The sequence below is a fragment of the Artemia franciscana genome, unplaced genomic scaffold, assembly GCF_032884065.1.
Source record: "Artemia franciscana unplaced genomic scaffold, ASM3288406v1 Scaffold_1446, whole genome shotgun sequence".
Lineage (NCBI taxonomy): Eukaryota > Metazoa > Arthropoda > Branchiopoda > Anostraca > Artemiidae > Artemia > Artemia franciscana.
The window spans coordinates 38,492-63,626 of NW_027062834.1; the positions used below are offsets into that span (position 1 = coordinate 38,492).

The 25,135-nt window shown below is 36.1% G+C and overlaps 1 protein-coding gene across 1 annotated transcript in view; it reads right to left on the reverse strand.

Annotated features, from left to right (window-relative positions):
* Positions 1 to 25,135, reverse strand: part of LOC136042549 (myb-like protein X) — a 90,819-nt gene that overhangs the window by 37,002 nt on the left and 28,682 nt on the right. Inside the window, exons 4-5 of the mRNA XM_065727518.1 lie at positions 9,092 to 9,236; positions 1,635 to 1,736 (exon numbers count right to left, since the gene is read on the reverse strand). Of these exons, the coding sequence (XP_065583590.1) occupies positions 1,635 to 1,736; positions 9,092 to 9,236 (247 nt within the window). The remainder of the gene's footprint in view (positions 1 to 1,634; positions 1,737 to 9,091; positions 9,237 to 25,135) is intronic.

Genomic DNA, 25,135 nt, shown 5'->3' on the forward strand with positions numbered 1-25,135 from the left:
CACTTAACAGCTTTGAGGGTTGGTCATTACGAACATAAAGTCCAACGCCTTCTCCTCAACGATTCAAGCCACGATCACGACGCGTATTAAAGTAGCTTGCGTAACTTTTGATGTGCACCGTTTCGTCAGAAGTGTCCCAACATTCACTTATTATTATTATTGAGGAGTTGTTATGCCTGGCAATAACTCCAAGTGCATCAGTTTTGTTGTTAAAAGATCTATCGTTACACACAAGAATATTTGACAACTTACGTTTAGCTAAAGGACGTTCGGGCTTAAGAACGGGCGGGCTGTCCTTGATGGGGCAGACGGGGGTTCGGTCAAATCTCTTCAGACTCAGTATTTTAGGTGTTCTGGATATCTTGATTTTCACCAGGTTTCGCTCAAACACTTGTTTTGGCGAAGGACAATAGTCACGGCTTGTCACTAGTACCGAAATAGCACACCCCGTACGCCTTCCCCTTTCATTTTCCCCTGCCCGGCATCCGCGTTTCTTTCTTGTCGAATTGTTTTCATTGGTGGACGATGCGCTGCCTGTGACTTCTCACAGTAAGTGTAATGCAGTTAGCGTTGTCGAGATAGATAACGCGAAAAAGATGGAATGGAAATGCAACTTTATTATGTCAGCTTTTGGCACAGCAACGGCTTCAACAGAAGTGATTCTGGTACTCAAAAATAGAGTGAAAAAAACTGCATAAGTCAATATCATTTTCACCATGAAGAATCAACTTTCACGCACAAATATAAAGCTAAACTATGGTAAGATTTTTGCTAGCCGGACGGTGCAAGTGACATCTACTAATTCAACCAATTTAAGTGTAAATAAAGCTGTAGAAGAAACACATATTTTTTTTCAGCAAAGCGAAAAGGCTCTTCAGGCAATTTGTGGGAAGGTAGCTGCCAAAATATGAAAATAATTTATTACTTCCCCCACCGTGAATGAACCTGTTAGAGCCTCCAACAGGTTGAACCCAACCCACCGTGAATTAGCATGAGAGGGTGGACTCTAGTTCAGCATTGTGGAGTGATATGCATGAGAGGAAAATTTTCATGCAAGTCAACTTGTAGTCAACCTGCGATTGTTCCCCAGCGAGAACCTCCAACCGGTACGACTCTAGTTCGGCATTGTGAAGGGACACGTTAGCACGGAGCATAAATGGGACACAGTAACAACGGCCATCAAAGGGGTAAAATTAACCTGGACAATCTATCTTGGCTTGTTTCTACAATTGGCCATGACTTTGACTTTTCCCACAACTATTCCCTTTTAATTTTTAGGGGATTTACTGAGTTGCAGAATACTTTATTTTCTTTGGCTGTTGAAACAATTAGTTGTGAACCATCTAAGGTTCGTTTTTGGGTAATTTGTACAGGGGTTCTTCTAACGGGAACAGTTTACTTTTTTATGAGCTATATTAGCACACTTAATTAATGAGTGTGCTAAAACGGCTTTCTACTATTAGTGCATATGGCTTTAGCATTACTGTTTTCTGACTTATTTTTTCTTCTTTCTTACTACTACATTTAGTGATACATTTTTAAAAAACAATTATTTTTTTTAAAATTCTATGGTTAAATAAATACAAAGCAAATAAAACTTGAACTTAAAATTTTATTCCCTAGTTTTCCCTCACCTGCAGCGATAACAGTATCAGGATCTGTCATCAGGCTTTTCAGTGACGGTGCTTTTTCTTCAACTTTTCGCACTCCTGGCTGGAGGACTAACAGCTGAAGCACTAGAAACAAATAGTCAAAATTATTCTTCATTGAAAGATAAAAAACACTTAAATAAGTCAGAAGAAAACTGCAAGCCAGTTTTCAACAACCGAGACAATATCTTGTTAGTCTTGAGATTATTTTAACTGTATTAAACTTTTTTTTATGAATATTGGAAATCCTATGTATTTTTTGCAATTTGTTAATTTTGGTATACGCTTGCACAATTGGATTTTTCTTATTTTATAAGAATGTTTAGTTGATTTTGCACGACCATCTTTATGGTAGGAAAATTATTCTATTTTGAAGTTATATTTTTTCCTGAAATTTGATGCAAAAAAAGTAATTGTGGTTCAGAAATAACTGTAAATCTCTTTTACAGTTAGGCTGTTGTAATTGCCAAATTTTTACATTTTAGTCTCTTTCAATGTTTTTTTAAAGCTACTTTGGGTTTACAAGTGAAATTGATTTTAAAAATAGCTGTATACAGTGGAGCTAAGGTCCAAATGAGATGAAATCTCAAGCTTTAAATTACGCTACCATTGCTTTAAAATGCTAATTAAAAATTAATCCCGAAAAATGTCAGTTAAAATTTTTATTAATTAAATAAAGTTTTTTTTTAATAGATTAAACTGTAATGTTAATAAAAGTTCATAAGAAATAGAAAATCCAACATACTATTTTTTCAAAGAAAACCCTGTTGGTTCTGAAAAAAAAAAATAGAACAGCAAAATACATAATTTAAAAAAGTTCTTGTAAATTTACAAGTTCCTATTTCAATGCTATAATGTGCACTGTTGCTGAGTTTATTTTTTGGAGGGGAAGGGGCTTTTTATATTGATATTAATCCAATCACAATATGCTGAAAGTGAATAAATGTGGACAGAAATCTTAAAGATCTTTCAAAATATGTATGAGGTGGCTTTTTATCCTATGCCCCTTTTGAATGGTTCTGGCCTCAATATTCTCAAAACATGCTTTTACGATAATAGGTTTAATTTACTGTTTGATAAGCAACTGAATAAAGTAACCAGGAATTTTTTGTTCTAAATAGAAAGCGGTCTTAAAAGCAGAGTTGAAGGATGAAGTTCCGTGACAAATTTAGAAAGATTTTTTTCATAGAACTAATGATTATCTAAACAGGATACTTGATTTTGTTTAAAGTCACTGCTATATAAGAGAACCGAATTGGTAAACAAAAAAAGTTAATTTGAGAAGGAATTTCACGAATGGGGTTCAATCCTTTAAATTTTCACTCAGTAAACCTAAGTGGCTTAGTTTATTGAAAGGAAGACTTGAAAAACGTGCTTGCTGTTTAAATGATTGTGGCTAATCATTAACAAGAAACAGTTGTTGAAAAAAAAAAAAAAAAAAAACAACTCGTGGTTGTTACACAGAACGACTATAAGGCAACTGAGGCTTGGAGAGATTTCGGTTTTAAGCACCGAGAAGCTGTAAAGATAATTTGCCGAATAAAATTCTATATTTGTCAGTCAATTTAAATTGAGAAAGGATTGGTATCTTTGCTCCTGAAGCTGAATTTTCTATCTGTTGTTATTTATCTTTAGAAAATATTAAACAAAGTATTTATTTGGAAAATTAAAATTTTTCCTCAGAATTCAAGCTCTTAAGAGTCCTCTTGTGGGTTTTTATTTAGATAGAGTGTTTGTTGAGCCATAATAATAAAAAGAACCAAAAATATGCAGAAATATTATCCCTGGTCAATAAGAACGTCTTGTCAATATCCCTGGTCAAGAATCCCTGGTCAATATTAGGGCTAATATCGCTGATTAGACCAGAAGAAAGCAACAAAATTTATATCTGAATTAGATACTTAGATTTATTATCTACGTTTTACTTTTATTTCGGCTATATTCTCTTTTTCTCATTTCTTATTTCTAAATTCTTTTTTTTAAGTTCTCATCATTTTACAATTGTCTCTGCTTTTGTTTATTTCCTATTGAGTGAAATTAGCCATGTTATACAGACAAGATATACAATATATGTTTTTGTATTTAAATTTTACTGGCTGAACTGCCATTCTTTTAATATTTTTTTTGTCTTACTTTTATATTCATACCCACAGATAACAAATTCCTTCTTGGATACTTCTATCGTCTAAATTCAAATACGTTACACTTACTAATCAACTGCGTCCATTTTACTGATTCAAAGAAAATAAAACCAACGTGAAACACGCAGAAAAATAATAAGAGAAACCAAGAACATCAGTCAAGGGCCATTAAAGTTCACAGAAGAATAATATACTTGTTTAACTTGATTTTTACAGGGAATTTGCTTGGGATTTTTTTTTTTTTTGACAAATGAACTGATTGAGGCTCTTGAGCTTAAGTTTAACTTAAGCTCAAGAGCTTAACTTAAGCTTAAGATCCACCAAAATATACTCTACTGAGTTTACTTGGATAATTCCTCTTTTAACACAAGTGAGGCACCTTGAGGTACTATACGTTTCATAGCGTAAATAAGTGACAATTATAGCTAAAAAAAAGATTGAAAAAATAAAATAATGAGAACCACTAAAAAAGACGGCATTGAATTCTGTTTTATTTTGCTAAATAGTTCATGGTAACGAACCGTGAACAATGAGCATCTTTTGCTACTAGTAGCTGAAACTAAAAAAAAATAAAAAAAATAGAACAATTTCTAAATAAAAATATTATGTCTTTATAGTTACTGAACTCCGGTTACGATCCCCAAAGAATTCAAAATTATTTTCGAAAAGGGTAGAAAACACCACCACAGAGAAAAGTGATCTTGATGAAAATTACACCATCAGATTTAACACATTCAGACCTCTAAACATATCCAGCCCATCGAGAGTTTTCAAGCCCTTATTTCTAAAAGTGTGATTTTTTTTTATTTTCAACAAATTTCTTAAAGTTCAAGTTCGATTGATGTCTATGAAATAACAATAACAAAAAATTTTTTTTCCAAAGCTTCAGGCTACTTATCCGATTTTCTTTACATCAGTAAAAGGCTTTTCCTAAACTACTAGTTTAAAAAATTTTTAAATACAGGTAAATATCACAAATAAATTCATAAACTATATGTAAACTATGGGAGATATTCACTTTTAACATTTTCGGCAAAACCAGGATTCTAAAAGAATATAAATTTTGCTTCTATGCATTTTTGTTACATTTTTACTAGGCCGTCAGAAATTGAGGAAGGGGAGGGTTTAAATCCTGTATCAAAAAGCAACTGAGGAAAAATTTATGAAAATTGAAACTTAGTTAATTCTCATTGAAGTAACTCGCATAGCTGCTTTTCCCTACATGGATAAGTAGCGACAATTGTATTTATTATATTTGGTGGTGGTTTTTATTTGTTTTTAGATTAGTTTACTTTTAATTTTCTATCTTGTGCTGAAGACGCCTTGTTTGGATACAGGCGAAATATCCGCGTTGTTTTAGTCTTTCAATTCTACTGGCCGTCCTCTCGTTTGAAGTTTTCTTTTTTGTAGAGTTTTATCTCTCTTGATTGTTTATTAACCCAAATAAGATTATGCTTTATCTTAAAACAGCTAAAAGGCTGGACAGGTGTGTTTCTTTTTTCATTAAAAACGGCCATATCCATCAATAGGGGCGTACTTTACGCCAAATTTCAAAGTAGGACTTTATTTTAGGTTAAGATTTAATTTGATCTCTTCCAAGGCCAACTATGCAGCTTGAGAGAGCTTCTTTTTGTGTAGCAGTGTATAGCTAAAGCTATGTATTAGTTACATTTTAGCAGAGTCATTGTCAAAATTATAAGTGTTATAATCAAGTTAGACTAATTAAATTACATTTTAGGCAATACTTCAAACAAAAATAATATTGGATACGCAATCATAAGCAAAAATATTAACTGAAGAAAAGAAATAATAATATTTTAGACCTTTTGACTCTTAATCTACTACTTTTAACATATCATTCGTAGTCCTTATTACTTTTTAGTAGTCTTATAATTTTAACGTCCTTGGGCTATTCCTTTCTGATTTTTTTTTCGATTGAAAAACACCATGAAAATTCAATAAATAATAATAATAATTTATTTATCACCCACTTCACAAAACAGAGGTTAAGTGGAGTAAATACAAAAGAAAAACAGCAAAAGTAAAACAAGAAACAAATTTAATCACATACAGAGAAAAGACGGATAAGGCGATGAAAACATCCTAGCATGAAAACAAAGCGCTTCAATAGCTAGCTTGGTAGATAATTTTTCGAAAGCACCAGTAATATCTGTTGCATAATACTTTTTAACCAGTTTTGTATTCCGGTAAGAACGAGGTAGATATAAAAGAAATTTGCAAGACCGGTAATAATTTATGCGAATACGTTCTAGATCACCAGTCAACAGAAGTGGCCTAATACCAGAACAGAAGAGTACAGAATGATCACAAAAATTTGAGTAAAGCCGAGTTAACGCTCTTCTCCTATAGTGTCCACGATCCGTTACAATCCTATAGTAACCGAGCCTCAGCTTATCACTAATATCTTTGACAGCGCGAGACCGGAGAGCATTAATAGAATCGCAAACTGTTATACCAAGCCAACGAAACGATTTAACACGAGGAATACTAAAACCACCGCTGTATAGTGATTCTGAACAATTATTACCGTTGAAAACAAGAAACTCGCACTTGTCAATATTTAGGCACAGGTCGATATTGTGGAAAGCAGAAGTAACTGACTTCACTAAAAGGACAAGAACAGACTCAGTTTGACTAATCAGAAGAAGGTCATCCACATAAGCCAAATATGAGATATCAGATGGTCCTAGTAGGCGAGAATTCGATATTTTTGATAATACATTTTCAATACAAGCGATACGGCCAAAGAACCCCCCAAAGAACCTTAGCGAACAGGGATATGACCAAAATAAAAAATTATCTAATGACTTAAGGCAAAGGTAAGAATGGGAGTACTAAAAACGAAGCACGTAAATTACCGACGGATTTACTCCTCTCTGGCATAATGCTGTCCATGCTTGAGGATGACAAACACTGTCAAATGCTTTAGATAAGTCTAGGGTACGCGGCGACTGCAATCGGCATCTTTTAATAAAGAAGTCAAAGCACGGTGAGCATGCTGACAGCCTAGCTCAGATCTAAAACCAAATTGATTATTATCATTTAGAGCAAGCTTAGTGATATAATGTAGAAGGACGTGTTCAGAAAGCTTGCTAAGAGTACAAGCTACACTACAAGAAACGAGGTCTTCTCCTTTTTTTAGAAGTGACGCAACACTACCGCATACAAACGAGTTGGGCAAACACGAACTACTAAACACATCTGAAAAAACAGTTGGAGATGAGATACCAGTTCAAAAGAGTTGGGAACAAGATTTGAAATACTAATCCCATCAATATCCAAAAATTTGGTTTTAAACCCTTAATACCTTTAACAATAGCCCACTTTTCAACTGGAATCCCATGTCTCTGACATAAACGTGACGGAAATTTTTTTTCGAGCAAACGTGGGAAACACTTATGCACTTCATAATTAACTTTCGAACATATTTTGAATAACGTTCGATCCAAGATGGACGAGGTATAATATCACTAGAACTTGTATCCAGAAACTTGGCAGAATTTATCACTTTTCGCCATTCACTATTAATTTTCGAAAAGTTTCACCGGAGTAATGAACGGCACGAAGATGGCGTTTATATTCCAGTTTCGTCTTTTGTTTTAGATCAAACACAATACCCCGAGAAGTTCGACCACAGGCAGACCAGATTCTTAACCAGAATTTGGCCTTATTCTTGACTTTTTTCAGCAAAGGATCACACTTCTAAATTGGTTTTTGGGTATTCCGCCTGACACGGATCAGCGGGATGGCCACATCTCCAGCTTGCTTTATACATAAGATAATGCCACGATATAGCGATTGAAATCAGCAGGAGCATTGTCAATAATGGGGTACGTATTTGTGCAAAGAAGATGGAAATGGACACGTACGGTGGACAGTAGCGCTCCAAGTGTAGCAAGGTAAAGAGGCATGTTCGCACTAGACCAATTACGTTTTTCAAACCACTTATGCGACAGTGATGGTTGGTTCGAGCATACGTCAGAGGTAACCGTAATATCAAAATACACAGGTAAATGATCATAATATCTCTCATCTTCATCAGCATTTACTGCTAAAGTTTATAATGAATGATAGCAGATAAAGTAGTCCAAATTCGAGACAGAACCACTACAGTGGATATATGTAAAACTGAGGTCTTTCGTTTGGACCTTAAATGCTGAAGGTAGACACTGAAAAAGCGCTTCCTTTTGTGTTGAGCAAACGGTGATGTCACAGTTTAAGTCGCCTATAAGCACCCACTCTATCCCAAACTCTCAATACCAGATATGAGAGTCTTTAATCTGTTGCAGGTATTCGCATAACTGGAGAAGGAAGAAATAGATCTTCTATCATGGGGGAAATAGGTGTTGATTAGGATAGAGTGCGCGAGCCAGATTGCAAGATAGTGTTCAGAGGATTGGTAGCAGCTAGGAAACAAATAGCTAGGCAAAGATCGCTTAATTATACAGGCAAGACCGCCAGAAGGCCTGCCTCGGGTACGGCGGGGTATTCGTGGTGAAAACAGCATGTTGAGAACTTCGCCTTAGAAAGTTTACGCTGCAACTTGGGAGCACACATTGATGTTGAAAGAGCACACAGAGACTTTATACTCATTCATAATTGCAAGCAAGAAGGTCGTGGCACTTTGGAATTAGCAAGAGCCTTTAGTTCGGAGCAACAAAAACTGTAAGCAACATTATCTCCACTACAATTTGCACACTTTGAGGTATTACTGCAAGGTGAGTCACTGGAGTTCATATGGGGACCAAAGCATCGTTAGCATTTGTAGTTTTGATCGGGACAATTTGCAGCAAGGTGGTCAGGTGATTGACATTTCCTAGAGCAACTAGGAGTTCGCCGGTATTCTTACACCCGGAATAGTTCATAGGCTACCTTCAGTCCAGATTTAGGGGCTGAGGAAAGAGAAATTTCGTCTTCGATTGTAATTTTCACACAATTTGAGCTCCCAATTCTCATAGCGTCTCGAACACCCCTGCAAGCTTTAAGAGGCGCAAAATCAAGATCTTGTGCAACATCTTTGATTATACCAAAAACTTTTTCTCCACCATTTTTGCTTCACTATCACGAAAAACCAAGCACGCAGATTTGCAAAAGTCAGCAGCAGCCAAGCTATCGATCTTCACAATCAATGTATCACCAGAGGGGCACACTCGTGACCAAAAATACGGTCAATTATTTCCTTCCGTTTAGATGTGTTATATGTGTTTTATATCCGTTATATGTGTGTATACGAAAAAAAACACAAATCAGAATAATAGAAAAAAGAAAAGATATACTTACTATTATCATCCCTTTGGCATTGATCTTCATGTGATTTTGTTTTCACCCAAAATGGTACCAGAAATCCAACCAAAACTAAAATAGCAAATGAAACAGCACACAATGTGACAATGACGGTGACGTCAACTGAGGTGACCTCATTTGCCTAAAACAAAACCATTTACCACGGCCCTCCAAAGGTAAAAGTACGTATATGCACAATTTTTCACTTCTCGACTTAATGCCACCACCATACTAAAAAAAATGTGCTGAATCGAATGGTATATGTAAGAAGGCTCTAGTCCAAATATTAACGAAAATAGCATATGGATAAAGTACGTATCTGAAAAATTTCTGGGCGCATCCAAAGGTAAAAGTACGTATCTGTGTAGATACGTACTTTCACCCTTGGTACGTACTTTTGCCTTTGGCCGGCACATTAAAATGAGAAAGGAAACCAAAGGTCAAAGTACGTATATGTCATGATTCAGCACAATCATCATTGTTTGTTTACCAGAGCAGAGCTGAACAACCAGCCAACTCTGAGCTATTTATTAAAGAGTACTGGCATAGAATGTCAAGAGGCTTTCTAAATTTACAGAGAGCGTTGGTTATACAAAAGGAAAGAGATTTAAGGTAAGAAAATTTTGCTTCATGCTATTTTGGAACCTTTTCTCCAAGTAGGCCCTAAACCCTCTGGTAAAACCCCATCTGTACTACCAGGTAGGTACAACAGACCCGCTACAACCAGTTTACACAGCTAGCTATGTAGCTGTCGAATTAGTACAGGAGAGCAGCGTCATACCAAATTACCAACCAACCACCTAAAGCCATTTTTTTAGTATTGCCTACAAACATGACTTACCTTTGAAATAAAATAAAAAACAAGGGATGCATCAAAATAACCCCTAGAACCTTCTCTGTCATCTGAGATAATCAGGGATTAGTTTGGTCAACTATTACAACATTGAGAAAAAATTGAGGGCCTCTAAATATTGCTTACCTTAGAAACAAAAAAAAATGTATCAAAATAGCCCTAGAACCCCCTCTTTCATCTGAGATAATCAAGGTTGATAACAAGTTCTTAGAATTCCAATTTTTCAGGACATTGGCATGTCAAGCAAGTACAAATGAGGCATCAACTTCAAATACCGACTTGCCATCTTCCAGTGAAGAGCAACGAGGAGCTAGTTCCTGTTCCCCCCCAGAAATCATCCAGATAAATCAAACAACAGACATATCACCCAATTTTTCTGGACATTCTCGATCAAGGGACACCACTGATGGAGAAGCTAAAACTAAGGCACAGTTAAAACACTTTGCTGATGAAGAATTCGAAAAAGAAGATTTAAGTAGAGGTGATAGTGATGAGTCTGATATTGACTGGGAGGACGTTGAAGGGACATTTGGGTCTTCTGATGATGAAAGGCAGACAACTTTGAAGAAGAGGAGAAAGCTCTTTACAGATTTAGTTCCTCTTTCGGTCAGTAATGATCTTACATCAGATCATCCAGAGTACAATCTGATCCATTTTCCTACCGATCCTTTCCTGCCCTTGGAAGATTCGGCTTCGGATGCAGCAGCTTATGAGACCCAAGATGACCAGCTAAATTTGGACAATCAACCATCTAATGAAAGCAACAATGCTGTTTGTGAACCTGATTCCTCAGACCATGTCATGTGTGTAATTGACGCTGTAGCAGCAAGGTCTGTGGGACAAGATAGAGAAAATAGACGTGAAGAAGATGGTGGAGGAGAAGGAAGGTCTATTGTTGACCTTACTCCAAAACGAGTTCCGTCAGAAAAAGATAAATTTGAAAGAGATGTTAAGAAGTATCCATTTCCTGACGAACCTGGCTGTAAATCTAACAAATGTACAAACTCATGTTTGAGGTTTTCCAGTGTAGAATTCAGGAAAATTTATGACACATGTTGGAGCAAAGAATATAAATCAAGACAAATGTGGCTCGCTTCTTTGCTGACATTCCTACCAGTTAAAAGAAGGACTATTGCCCCAGAAGCTGCGTGTAGAAAAAAAACTACAGTTAGGTACAGCCTTCCCAGAAATTTGAATGAATACCCCACACTTACCCCAAAAGTTGAAAACTTGCCAGTTTGCAAGTCTACATTCCTTGGTTGTCTAGGATTAGGCAAGAATGACAGAGTGATTTTTACAATCAAGTCAAAAATTGAAAGGGATGCTCTTGGGAATGAGCTCAAGGACGGAAGGGGCCATAAAGTGGCAGGTCCACCAAACAAAGTTGATCGAAGCCTTGTGATGCAGCACATTGAAAGCTTTCAGCCAGCAATTCCACACTATCGTCGAGCTCACGCTCCAAATGTTCGGTACCTTTCTCGTGATTTGAGCTACAAATTTATGGCAGAAGACTTTAATGAAAAATATCCAGCAAATAAAATCTGTGATGAGACATATAGGAAGATTCTTAATGGTATGAAAGTATCATTGTGCATGCCCCAAAGTGACAGCTGTGACATTTGCACACTATTAAAAGAGAAAGTAGGGGCTGCGAGAACTCCTGGTACAAATGGTGAGGCAACTGAGAAAGAGACTGAACTGTACAGAAAGCACAGAGATCTTGTTGAACAGGTTTCAAAAGCATTTTCTGAAGATAAGCAGAAATACGAAAAAGATTCAACTACCATGTTGTTCACCGTGGACCTACAAAAAGTGTTATTGCTTCCCATCATGCACAGCAGAAAGGAGGCCTTTTTTCTATCAAGACTCGTGTGTTTTAATGAGACGTTTGCCCCCGTTAAGGCCACCCAACAAAACCAGAACCTTTGCGTTGTTTGGAACGAATCTCGACAAGGACGTGATGCACCTGATATAGGTAGTGCCTTCCACAAGGTCTTAAAGATGAATAGGGATATCTTGCACTTCATTTTTTATACTGACAATTGCTGTGCCCAGAACAAAAATTGGACAATTTTTAGTGAATTTGTACTGATAGTCAACAGTGAAGGAGGACCTGAAACGATTCGTATCAAGTATCTAGTGAAAGGCCATACGCACATGGGGGCTGACTCCATACACGGATCGATTGAGTCTCGAATTCGAAAAAGGGATGTTCTTGACTTTGAAGATTTGTGCGACACCATAGAAAAAAGTAGAAAATTCACGAAAGCCGTGAAAATGGACATAGAAGACTTTTGCCAGTGGAAAAGCTTAAAAGCTCCTGGCATCGTCATGAAGAACTTGGGCGTGACCATTGATGAGTTCAGTGAGGTCTGTTTTAAGAAGGGAAAAACAGAACTGTTCTATAAAACTAGCCCTGAGGGTGAAGAAAAGAGTCTAAGTTTTGTGCCAAAAAAGCTGGTTAGTACAATCAAAGAGGCAAAGTATCCTTTGCCAGATCCGATTCTTGGCGCAAGGGGGGTAAAGCCAGAAAAGAAAAAGGCCATCTTGAAAAAACTTGTACCTTTTATGAATGAGAATCGCCGTATATTTTGGCGCACTATGCCTTCATCAACAGCTTCTGTCGATTTGCTGAAGCACGGCTGTGTTTCTTAGCTGCCTGCAGTATTTCAGTGATTTCTTTTGATTTTTTTTATTTTTTAACTTCTAATTATTTGAATAAAAAAATGACTTGTTGTACATGCTTCATACGTGGTTTTACCTTCGGTATACGTCATAGATACGGGGTTTTGGGCAGAGTAAAAGTGCGTTTTATGTTTTATACAGACTTTTACCTTTGGGACTTCATTCGAATTCGAGTCTCGAGTCAAAGGTAAAAGTACGTATATGTCATATACGCACTTTTACCTTTTGAGAGCGCCTCTTTATATGAGTAACGGTCCAATGGTAAAAGTACGTATCTACTGTTTCAGGCTTCGGGGCAGTAATAATAGAAAATTTTACTTAAAAATATGAAATCCCCATATTTGTTTACCTATTTAACTAATTTCCAGAATTAGCCAGTGTCCAGTTTCACCGTAAACCGTATTTGAAGCTCTCAAAAGTACTCAAACTTTGAGCCGTGATTTATCGAAATAATGAAAAGTGTAGATACGTACTTTTACCTTTGGAGGGCCGACCATTTTATAGAAAATCCACGCATTTGACGCATGCAACAAAAATGTATTTCAAAATTTTATGAGAATCTAATTATCGGTTTGACACCATACTTTTAGAGTGATTGTCCAAAACTACAAGAAAGATGGACTGTTTTCAAAATAACCGTCAAACGGGCCACTTTGACTACAGTGCGGGAAATAGTAGGGACAAGGTCTGACTTTCTCTACACAATGAAATACACGATACTACATGAAAAGGTTCTTAATACGGACGCAATGACTAGACATGATTATTGGATACTATTATAGCCGTTGCTGTGGATGCCAGAATACGATAAAATAAACCTTTGCAGGTCTCCACAGTCCATCGGACCACCCACCACAAAGGTGATTGCCACTGCCATCTGTGGGTCTGCTCACTATAACATAAGTCATTCTATAAGAATTTATATATACATTCTATAAGAATGAAGATAGGTTAGAGTTTTAACTTAGATTTTTTTTAATTTCTGGTTTCTACTGATCTTTTTCACACAGAATCTTTTTCTTTTTTCGTAACTCCAGAGTCAGCGGAGGAATTACTGCAAGTTATATATTAACTGAAGAATGTATCGTCGGAAGACATGGATGGCTCGTAAACTAGTCTATTAAAATGGATAATACCAGATCTTACAGAATTTTAAGTTCATACTATCAACGTATTTTTTTAAGTGGACATTTCCAAACTTGCTTAAAGTATGGACGTGTTTTAGCCCTGTGAAAGGGTGATGACGTGACAGATCCAACAAACTACAGGGGAATCTCTATCCTATCTTCATTCGACACGATGTCTTTACAACCGCATAGTGAAGTTATTTGAAAGAGGGGATGTTTCAATGACCTTCATTTTGCATTTAGGAAAGGTCATAGCACTGAACTTGCAAATATGTCTCTAACATAATTTATGCACGACACTTTGGATAAAAATAAATTCCGGCTATTATATTTATCAATATAAAAAAGCTGTTTGATACTATTTATCTTGCAATTTCACTCTGTAAACTGGATAACTATGGTACACGTGGACTACAAATTCTCTGATTGAATAATATTTAACTGGTTAGAGTCAGTTTGTTGATAGTGGAAATGCTACCTCTTCACTACTTGGTATCACTGGTCAAGTCAGTTTTGCTCAGGGTGCATATTTGGACCTATACTCTTTCTTATTTATGTTAACGACGTCAACAGGACACTCGAAGATCACGGGCTAAACGTTCTATTTACTGACGATATTGCTTGCAAAGTATACAGTGCTGATGAAATGTCGCTTAAAAAGAATATGTTGGTAGCTTTCGAGAGAATAAAAACTTGGTTTAATACAAATAAATGATCTGCTAATACGTCAAAAACCAAGCACATGATTTCCTCTCGTACTAGCTAGTCACTATCTGAACTTAATAGACTTCCTATTGATGAATCTGCTTATTTAGATCATTAATCTACTATGAGATATTTAGGCGTGCTAGTTGATCAGAACATGAGTTGGAAGGATAACATTGCTAAATAGTGGATGAAGTTGGGAAGGAATATTGCAATATTGCGGCATTTGAATTTTATTCTACCTTTTCATGTAATGAGATTGGTATATTTTTCCTCAGTCATTTCTTATCTGAGGTATTGTCCCGTGATTTTCCTGAATATGTTTAAAGCTAATCCAATTCAAAGACACCGAAATACAGCGCTGCGTATCCTAAAAACTTTTATCCCCTCCCCAATATCCCTACCACCAAAATCACTAATTAAAAGTATATATTCTTTCCTTAATATGTTACCTGTGGAATTACTATTATCTTTTCATAGAATTATGTTTTGTGTTAAGTATTTTGCAAAAAAATCTACCTTCCGCAACGGAAATTGCAGAATTTTGGAACTTTTTGGAACTTTTTGACCGACGTGACCGACGCAATGGAACTTTTTGACCGACGTGAGCATGATTACGGAACAAAGGGATGTTCTAAGTATGTTGAGCCCAGAGTGTGCTCTGAAAGATCTAGGTTCTCACTCACACACTTCATAATTAAACTTCGGAATGTGTATGGGTTGGATCTTAATCTTGGTCTTTCTGTTGGTACACTGTGTAGATAGCCTAAGTGGAAAGTCATATTCTTTGAGAATATCCCTAGAACTAATGACGGAAATAGAAGATTACCATAGAAACCGGGAATCGGAGATTTGTATGAGAGAGAGTAGGTCTCCATAACAAACAAAGCCAGATTTGGGAGAACCTAGGTATGGGGAGTGATAGTTTATATAAGATAAACATATTTTGGGATGCAGGCGATGTGTATACATGCTGACGATATCACACTTATCAAAGTTTCAAGATAAAAACATGGTATGCAAGTTTCCATCCTGAAAGATTTCGATAGTCTGAGTGTACAACATGGAATTTTCACCAGCTTAGTCAGTAATGCTTCTGTTCACAAGAACGAAGATCCTCAAAACACCAAGGATTTCAATCAATGGTAATCCTGTCCCAGCAGTAGAAAAGTTTTGTTACCTTGGTTTGATTTTTGATACTGTACTCTCATGGCCTCGCCATGTGAATTATTTAATTAGATACCTCAGGAGCAAAGCCATCTTCGTTAATGATATTTACTTATCCAGGAGAGGAGCCCCTTTCTCTGTTGCCACCCAGTTTGTGAGAGCAGCTGTAATAAGCAAGTTGAATTATAGCTGCCTCCTATAATATGAGACACCTGTCCAAATTTCTGAGAGAGGTTGATACAGTCTTGAATAGCATATTAAGGAAAATCGTGGATGCCTAAAGTTCCCCCCCCCCCATACTTTTACTATATTTTGAAAAAAGAATGATAAAGCTAGAAATTAGAATGAAAATATTATAAGGGGGACATTTTCGACTGAAGATAGTGATCCCAAGTGGCCTCATCTACAAAGAACTTAATGAAACATATGATCAGAACCAACGATTCTCCCCACAATCAGCTCTGTAATGCTATCGAAGGGTAAACACATCTCCAAAACACCTGAATCCATCCTAACTCCTGACGTCATTTATGAAATAAGTTCAGGTTCAAGTAAACGTATAAATAATAGAGCACTATCCAATTTAAAAGCAATAGCTTAGAAGAACCACCAGAGATGATAAAAGCTAGGTGGCATAAATGGGTAGAACCAGAGGGCAAAGACGTGGCATAAAAATGATTTTACTGATTGATCAGGCTTGGATACTGGAAGTGGGGTTGTAGTGTTGGTCCCAAGGCTAAGTCAAGCACTGGCTTTAAAAGTAACAGAGATATTGTCAATCTTTTATTTGAGCTGATTACATTAATGAGAAGTTTGAATTTATTGCAAGTGCTTTGTTGGTAGGAAAATGTTTGATATGTAGTGAATCGCTGTCAATTTTGAATTATTTGATGTATAGTAATAGAACAGCAAGGAAACCAGTCCTGCCCTATAAAAGATACTGCAAAACCTAATAGCAGCCAAATATGATATTGTAGCAACATGGGTGCCAGCGCATATTGGGATTAGTGGAAACGAACGTCCAGATAAGCTGGCAAAATGGGATAATAGGTATGGGGAGAATTTAGCATGTTGATATTCATTGAAGGATGGGGGAATGAATTTTTGATTGGAGAGACAAGAAAGTATCAAGGGAGAAAAGGGGAGAAGGTAGAATCTATTGCTTGTTTTATGTATGGATCTCAGGATGAAAGTTTGATACTTTTTTTTGTGTGAATGTGTCAAATTGAATGAATGGAGGTGAGAGATGTATAATAAACAAAAATTGAATGAGTTAAGGATGGTAGATGGAATGAGAGAGACAAATTTTCTGAGTATTAAAAGGATAGCAAGGCTAGTCAGGACTGCAGCTGCACGTCGTGAGTGTTTTCTTTAAATAGTATTAATTTATTATAGCTTAATTTGTTGTTTTGTTTTTTATATAAAATTCCTATGGCCCACGGGCTTTTTCTGAAATAAACTATTATTATTATTATTATTGGGAGTAGTGGAAACGAACGTCCAGATAAGCTGGCAAAATGGGGTACAAGGTATGGGGAGAATTTAGCATGTTAATATTCACTGAAGGATTTTTTCAGTTATTTTGAGTTATTTTCAGTTAAATTAACCTATAATATAATTCGTACTTACATGTTAAACTCTCATAGAGAATAGCCTGTTTTCAATGTAATAATTTGGGAGGAGGGAAGGAATTGGACTGTATTGAAGTTCTAGTTTTATCTTTTCACAGGCTACCTAAATTTTGCCTCTTTTTTGTATAAGAATATTAAAAGATCCCAATTGAACACCATATACGCTACGGGGGCAATTAAATAATCTTTTACTAACCCTTTGATCTTAATATATATATATATATATATATATATATATATATATATATATATATATATATATATATATATATATATATATATATATATATATATATATATATATATATATATATATATGTATATATATATAAATAAGTTGTCTGTGAGTGTGTGTGTGTGTCTGTCGAGTGACGTCATGTTTGTGTGTCGACTGACGTCATGTTTGTCGACTGACGTCATTTTAAGGATTGACCTGTATGCGTCATGAAGTTGTTTGTCGACTGACGTCATGTTTGTCAACTGATGAAATTACATACCGGGACACCGGGACACAAATGACGACCGGGACACAGGGAATATAAATGACGACCGGGAATCTCAAAGAGAAATTACAGACTGGGACACCCGGACAAAAATTACGACTGGGACACAGGGAATATAAATGACGACCAGGACACAGGGACACAACTACAATGGGGACGCCGGGGGCACAGGAGGGATATATAAATGACGACCGGGACACAGGGATTGTTCGAATAGAAATTACAGACCGGGACACCGGGACACAAATGACGACCAGGATACCGGGACACAGGGAATATAAATTACGACCGAGACACTCAAAGAGAAATTACAAACTGGGACACCGGGACACAAATGACGACCGGGACATAGGGAATATAAATGACGACCGGGACAAAGGGACACATCATTAGAATAATGAAGTATAGATCTGAATACGGATTGTGTTTCCCATGGACAATTATATGTTGCATGTTCAAGAGTCTGTAAACCTGACAATCTATTTATATGCATAGACAATGGGACAGCGAAGAATGTTGTATATTCGCATGTTTTACGTAGTTAAAAACATATGTATATATATCAGGTGGGACACAGGGACACAACTACAATGGCGCGTAACTAATATGGCACATAACGACTTACGCGTGCGGGGGGGGGGGGGCTTGGGGGGCCCCCCGCACGCGTATATATATATATATATATATATATATATATATATATATATATATATATATATATATATATTGTGTATAATATAGTAATATATGCTAGTATATATATATATATATATATATATATATATATATATATATATATATATATATATATATATATATATATATATATATATATATATATATATATATATGTATATATATATACTAGCAACAGGTAGTATATATATATATATATATATATATATATATATATATATATATATATATATATATATATATATATATATATATATATATATATATATATATATATATATATATTGTGTATAATATAGTAATATATTATGTAATATAGTTTTTTTTTATTTGTTATTGGTTGTCCGATAATGCTCGCTATACTTTCAGCCGGGCACACCGTTTTTGAGGTTGTATTTAGTTTGTAAATGGAAAGAACCAGAACCAGTAACAATACCTACTTGGATCAGGGATAACTCTGTGACCCTGATTGACAGTGTGTTTGTCTTTTCAAAGTATCAATACCTCCGTTTTTTTTAAATAGTGCGCAAGTTCCAATTAAGACACTAAGTAAAATATTTCAATTTCTATATCCCAAATTGAATAGAATACCCCAAAAATCATTGCAATAAAGTGTTTTAAAAGCAAACAAATTCAATTGGATTTAGTTCATAGTTACTATTAAACACTTCAACAGATGAGCGAACTAATAAAACAAATAATGTGAAACATTAATAGCTTCGTTTTTTTTCAATAGTAGCCAAGTTCCAATTTAGGACACAAATCAAAATATTTCAATTTCTTACCCTAAAATACAAACCTCCCAGATTGATTAGAATAAAAAAAACACTTGAATAAATATTTCAAATACTAAAAAAAAAACAAGTGTAATAGTCCCTATTAAAAACTTCCACCCATTAGATGTTTTAGGCCTCAACCTGGGGGGAGGGAGCAAGGTATGTCACAGGGTGATAACAAATAAAATAAAAGAAATTTAATGTCAGAGGTCGCAACAATTGGGAGGGGGGAGGGCAGGTGTCCCCTGCCCAGGCCCAGAACCGCTACTGCTTCCACCAATGAACGAATTAATAAAATGAATACTGTGGAGCATCAATAGCTTTGTTTCTATCTTTTAATAGTGTTCGAGTTCTAGTTTAGAACAGTAAGGGAGATATTTTAATTTTTTTCTTTCAAATACAAAACTCCCAGACTGATGAGAATCTACGAAAACGAACCATTCTAAAATCACTTAAAAGCTAAAAGAAACAACCAAAGTTCGCTGGATTTAGTTCATAGTTTCTATTAAACATTTTTATTTAAAAAAAAAATTGATAAAATTGCTTGAATGACCTAAGAAATATTCAATATCAGAAAATTTTAGGAATCAGTACTGGAACAATTCCACAGCTGATCTACAGTGACCGTTAGCACTTCATTAGGCTATCTACTATGAAAAACAAAGTTTTACCCTGTAATAGGTGTTTTGACAGAATTAAAATTGCTAATTTCAGTTTTGGTGACACGAATTCTCAAAATAAAAAATCCCAGCTTAAAGACGCTCCAAACAACTAATTTCAGCAGACAGCAAGCATTAGAACATGACCTAATGCTTGCTAAAACATACGCTAAAGCATCTCTTAACTCTTTCTCTTAACTCTACATTTTAAACAGTAAAAAACTTTAGCATAAAGAGCGGGGCGTTGAGGAGGAAAAGCCCCTTTCATACACGGAGTAATTTTTGTCCGTTTTAAGTTTTAATCTCGCTCCTTACTTTCATTTAAAAAAAAGTTGTTTTTTTTTGTTTAATTTCTGGACGTTTTTGAATTAATGCATGTTTTGATCGGCTCTCCGCACATAAATAATTTAAACGAAATTTGCACATTAATTTTTGGGGGCTAAATGGCTTTTTCATAGTTTTAATCGGAAGATTTTGAGAAAAAAGGAGCGAGGGAGGAGGCCTAGTTGCCCTCCAATTTTTGATCAAGGAGGCACACTCGTGCCTCTATAAAGAGGCGACACACGACAATGTTAAGCGATCTTCGGTTCCAGTGGTTGCAGAGGGATGGGGAGGGTTGCATTTTGTAGCCCGAGCTTCAACTAAGAAACCTGCCAAATTTCATCCCCCTCCAACTTTTCCTTCATGGGGAAAATCTGGCCGAAAGTTTCGACCCGTCAACCCCAGCCCCCCTTTAACGTTGTCCGATCGGGCTGAAATTCATAAGTTAAGGTCCCCTAGGGCCCAGGAACGTATCCGCGAAATTTCAGCTCGATCCGATAACTCCTTCCATGTTTTTTAGAAACCACGCATAGGCACTTAAATTTCATTTTCTTTTTTTTCCTCGACGCCTAGAGGTCACAGCCGACATCGGATCTGGGTGTACGAGGACTCATTCGATGCGAAATTCTCCGAGTAATTTTCCTGGAAAGTATCGTAGGAAAATCTTAACCCCCCGAAAGTTTTGACCCCCCAACCCCCCCCCCCCCCCCTTTTAACGTTGTCCGATCGGGCTAAAATTCACAAGTTAAGGTCCCCTACGGCCCAGGAGCTTATTCGCAAAATTTCAGCTCGATCCGATAACTCCTTCCCTGTTTTGCAGAAACCACACATTAGCTACTTAATTAACGCATTTCTCTCCATAAGAGCCCATGTTAATTTGAAATTTTTAAAAGTTATTGAGAAGTTATATTTACACACATGCAAGTGATTAGCTCAGTCGGTAGAGCATGGGACTTTTAATCCTCTGGTCAAGGGTTCAAGTCCCTTACGGGCGGTTTTTTTCACAACATCAAAATAAAAGTGTATAATTTTGATAACACCTGGACAGCTTATCAATTGAGAGATAACAGAATATTAGCTTCTTATGAGCAAAAGAAACATTTCGGTCATTCTATCTAAATTTTTTTCTATTTTATACAATGATTTAAAAGCGGGGGGGCGGCAGCCACCCAAGTTCCTCTCCTAATTCCTGTACGAGGAGTACAGGAATTATTAAATTACATCCACCATGGATTGTAGAAAAACGTACAGAAATAATATGAAAAAAACTTCGTTTTCTTAAAGATTTAAAGAGGCTGCGTCCCAAAGTCGAACCTTAAAACGTACAGGAATTAGAAGAGGCAGTTGGGGGGCTGCCGCCCCCCAAACCCCCAGCTTTTAAAGACTCTTTTGTACAGGTTTTTTGTTTTTTTGCTAACCCCCCGCTCTTGGCTTCGGAAAGGCCCTCTTTTAATTAAAAAAAAATTGAAATGAATGAATAATGGAATAACTTCGAAAAATGTTAAACACAAGAGGACAGGAGAACCATTGCGCCGAAACTAGTAATTAGTAACAATGAAGTCCCCCCACAAAAAAAAAAACCTGTACAAAAGAGTCTTTAAAAGCTGGGGGTTTGGGGACGGCAGCCCCCCAACTGCCTCTTCTAATTCCTGTGCGTTTTAAGGTTCGACTTTGGGACGCAGCCTCTTTAACTCTTTAAGAAAACGAAGTTTTTTTCATATTATTACTTAAAAAGGCAACTATAACTTTTAATTTTTTACGAACGTTTTCATAGGTAAAACATATACGTAACTTACGAATTAACTTACGTAGCAAACTTCTATATTCGTAAGTTTTTATTGCGTATATGAGGGGGCTCACCCCTCGTCGATTGGCGTAAAGAGCGAGATATTACGAGGAGGTCAACCCCTCATATGCGTAATAGTTTCTGTTCGTTTTAAGTTTTAATGCTGCTCCTCACTTTCAGTAGAAAAAACTTTTCATATTTATTTTTCATTGTTTTTTTTTAATAATGCTAGAAAATCCTGCGCCGCCTCCATTGAAAGTCTCTTCCCCCATGAGAAGTTCCTCCATGGAAAGATCCTCCCACGTATCCCCCCTTCAAATCTCCCCCCAAACCAAAAAAAATCCCCCTGAAAACGTCTGTACACTTCCCAGTAACCATTACTATATGTAAAAACAGGTCAAAGACTGCGGGGGAGTAAGTCGTCCCCAAAGACATCGTTATTAGGTTTTTCAACTATGATGAATAAAATGGCTATCTCAGAATTTTGATCCGGTGACTTTGGGGAAAAAATGAGCGTGGGAGGGGGCGTAGGTGGCCTCCAATTTTCTTGGTCACTTAAAAGGGCACTAGAACTTTTAATTCCCGTTAGAATGAGCCCTTTCGCGACATTCTTGGACCCCTGAGTCGATACGATCACCCCTGGGAAAAAAACAACAAAAAAACTAAAAAAAACAAATAAACATGCATCCGTGATTCGTCTTCTGGCAAAAAATGCGAAAATCCACATTTTCAAACAGTTCGTGGTAACGAACTGTAGTAAGGAGCGACCCGGCTCAATAGTAACCAAAACTCTAAAAAATGGAATACCTTTTGATACCAATACCTACATCAAAAGAATCGCATTTTAATGCTGATTTTAACTATATAAGTTTCATCAAGTTTAGTCTTACCCATCAAAAGTTACGAGCCTGAGAAAATTTGCGTTATTTTAGAAAATAGGGGGAAACGCCCCCTAGAAGTCATAGAATCTTAACAAAAATCATACCATCAGATTCAGCGTATCAGAGAACCCTACTGTAGAAGTTTCAAACTCCTATCTACAAAAACGTGGAATTTTGTATTTTTTGCCAGAAGGCTGATCACGGATGCGTGTTTATTTTTATTTATTTATTTTTTTTCCCAGGGGTGATCGTATCGACCCAGTTGTCCTAGAATCTTGTAAGAGGACTCATTATAACGGAAATGAAAAGTTCTAGTTCTCTTTTTAAGTGACCAAAAAAATTGGAGGGCACCTAGGCCCCCTCCCACGCTAATTATTTTACCAAAGTCAACAGATCAAAATTCTGAGATAGCCATTTTATTCAGCGTAGTCAAAAACTCTAAAACTATGTCTTTGGGGACGACTTACTCCCCCAAAGTCCCCGTGGGAGGGGCAACAAGTTATAAACTTTGACCAGTGCTTACATATAGTAATGGTTATTGGGAAGTGTGCAGGCGTTTTCAGGAGGATTTTTTTGGTTGGGGGGAGGGGTTGAGAAGAGGGGGATATGCTGGGGGAACTTTCCATCGATAATTTGTCATGGGGGAAGAAAATCTCCATAAAGGGAGCGCAGGATTTACTAGCATTATTTAAAAAAAAAACAATGAAAAAATAAATATGAAAAAGTTCTTTCAGCTGGAAGTAAGGAACAGCATTAAAACTTAAAACAAACAGAAATTATTACCCATTTGAGGGGCTCACCTCCTCCTAATACCTCGCTCTTTACGCTAAAGTATTTTTAGTAATTTCAACTATTTATTCTACGGCTTTTGTGATTATGGGGTCATTCTTAATGAATTGGGACAAAATTTAAGCTTTAGTGTAAAGAGCGAGGTACTGACATGGGGGCGAACCCCCTCATATATGTAATAAAAATATGAGAATACAAAAGTTCTTTGCGTAATCTAATTTATAAGTTACGTAAATCTTTTACTAATAAAAAGATTCGTAAAAAATTAAAAGTTCTAGTTGCCTTTTTAATTAAACAAAAAATTGGAGAGTAACTAGGCTCCCTCCCTCACTCTTTTTTCTCAAAATCATTCGATCAAAATTATGAGAAAGCCATTTGGCCGAAAAAAAAAAAAAATACAAATTTCGTTTTAATTATTCCTCTGCGGAGAGCCAAAATCAAAACATGCATTGATTCAAAAACATTCAGAAATTAAATAAAAAAACAAGTTTTTTTAACTGAAAGAAGGAGCGACATTGAAACTTAAAACGACCAGAAATTACTTCATATATGAAAGAGGCTGCTTCCTCATCAACGCCCCGCTCTTTACGCTAAAGTTTTTTACTGTTTTAAAAAGAAGAATTGAGAGAAAGAGTCAAACTTTAGCGTAAAGAGCGGGGCGTTGATGAGGAAGCAGCCTCTTTCATATACGAAGTAATTTCTGGTCGTTTTAAGTTTTAATATCGCTCCTTACTTTCAGTTAAAAAAAAACTTGTTTTTTTTATTTTTGTTGATAGGAGCTTGAAACCTATACAAAAGGGTTCTCTGATGCGCTGAATCTGATGGTGTGATTTTCGTTAAGATCGTATGACTTTTAGGTGGTGTTTACCTCTACTTTCTAAAATGATTCAAATTTTCTCAGGCTCGTAACTTTTGATGGGTATGGCCAATCTCGATGAAACTTATATATTTAAATCAGCATTAAAATGCGATTCTTTTGATGTAACCATTGGTTTCAAAATTTCATTTTTTAGAGTTTCGGTTACTATTGAGCCGGGTCGCTCCTTATTACAGTTCGTTACCACGAACTGTTTGATCAAAAAATTGGACGGCATCTAGGCCTCCTTCCCTGCTTCTTTTTTCTCAAAATCTTCCAATTATAACTATGAGAAAGCCATTTAACCAAAACAAAATAATTAATATGCAAATTTTGTTTTAAGTATTTATGTGCGGAGAGCCAAGATCAAAACATGTATTAATTAAAAAAAAAAACCAGAAACTGAATAAGAAAAAAACAAGTTTTTAGAATAAAAGTAAGGAGCAGCATTAAAACTTAAAACGAACAGAAATTACTCCGTATATGAAAGAGGCTCTTCCTCCTCAACGCCCCGCTCCTTGAGCTAAAGTTTGACTCTTTCTCTTAACTTTACTTTTTAAAACAGCAAAAACTTTTTAAAACTTCAATTGTGTATAATACAGTAAT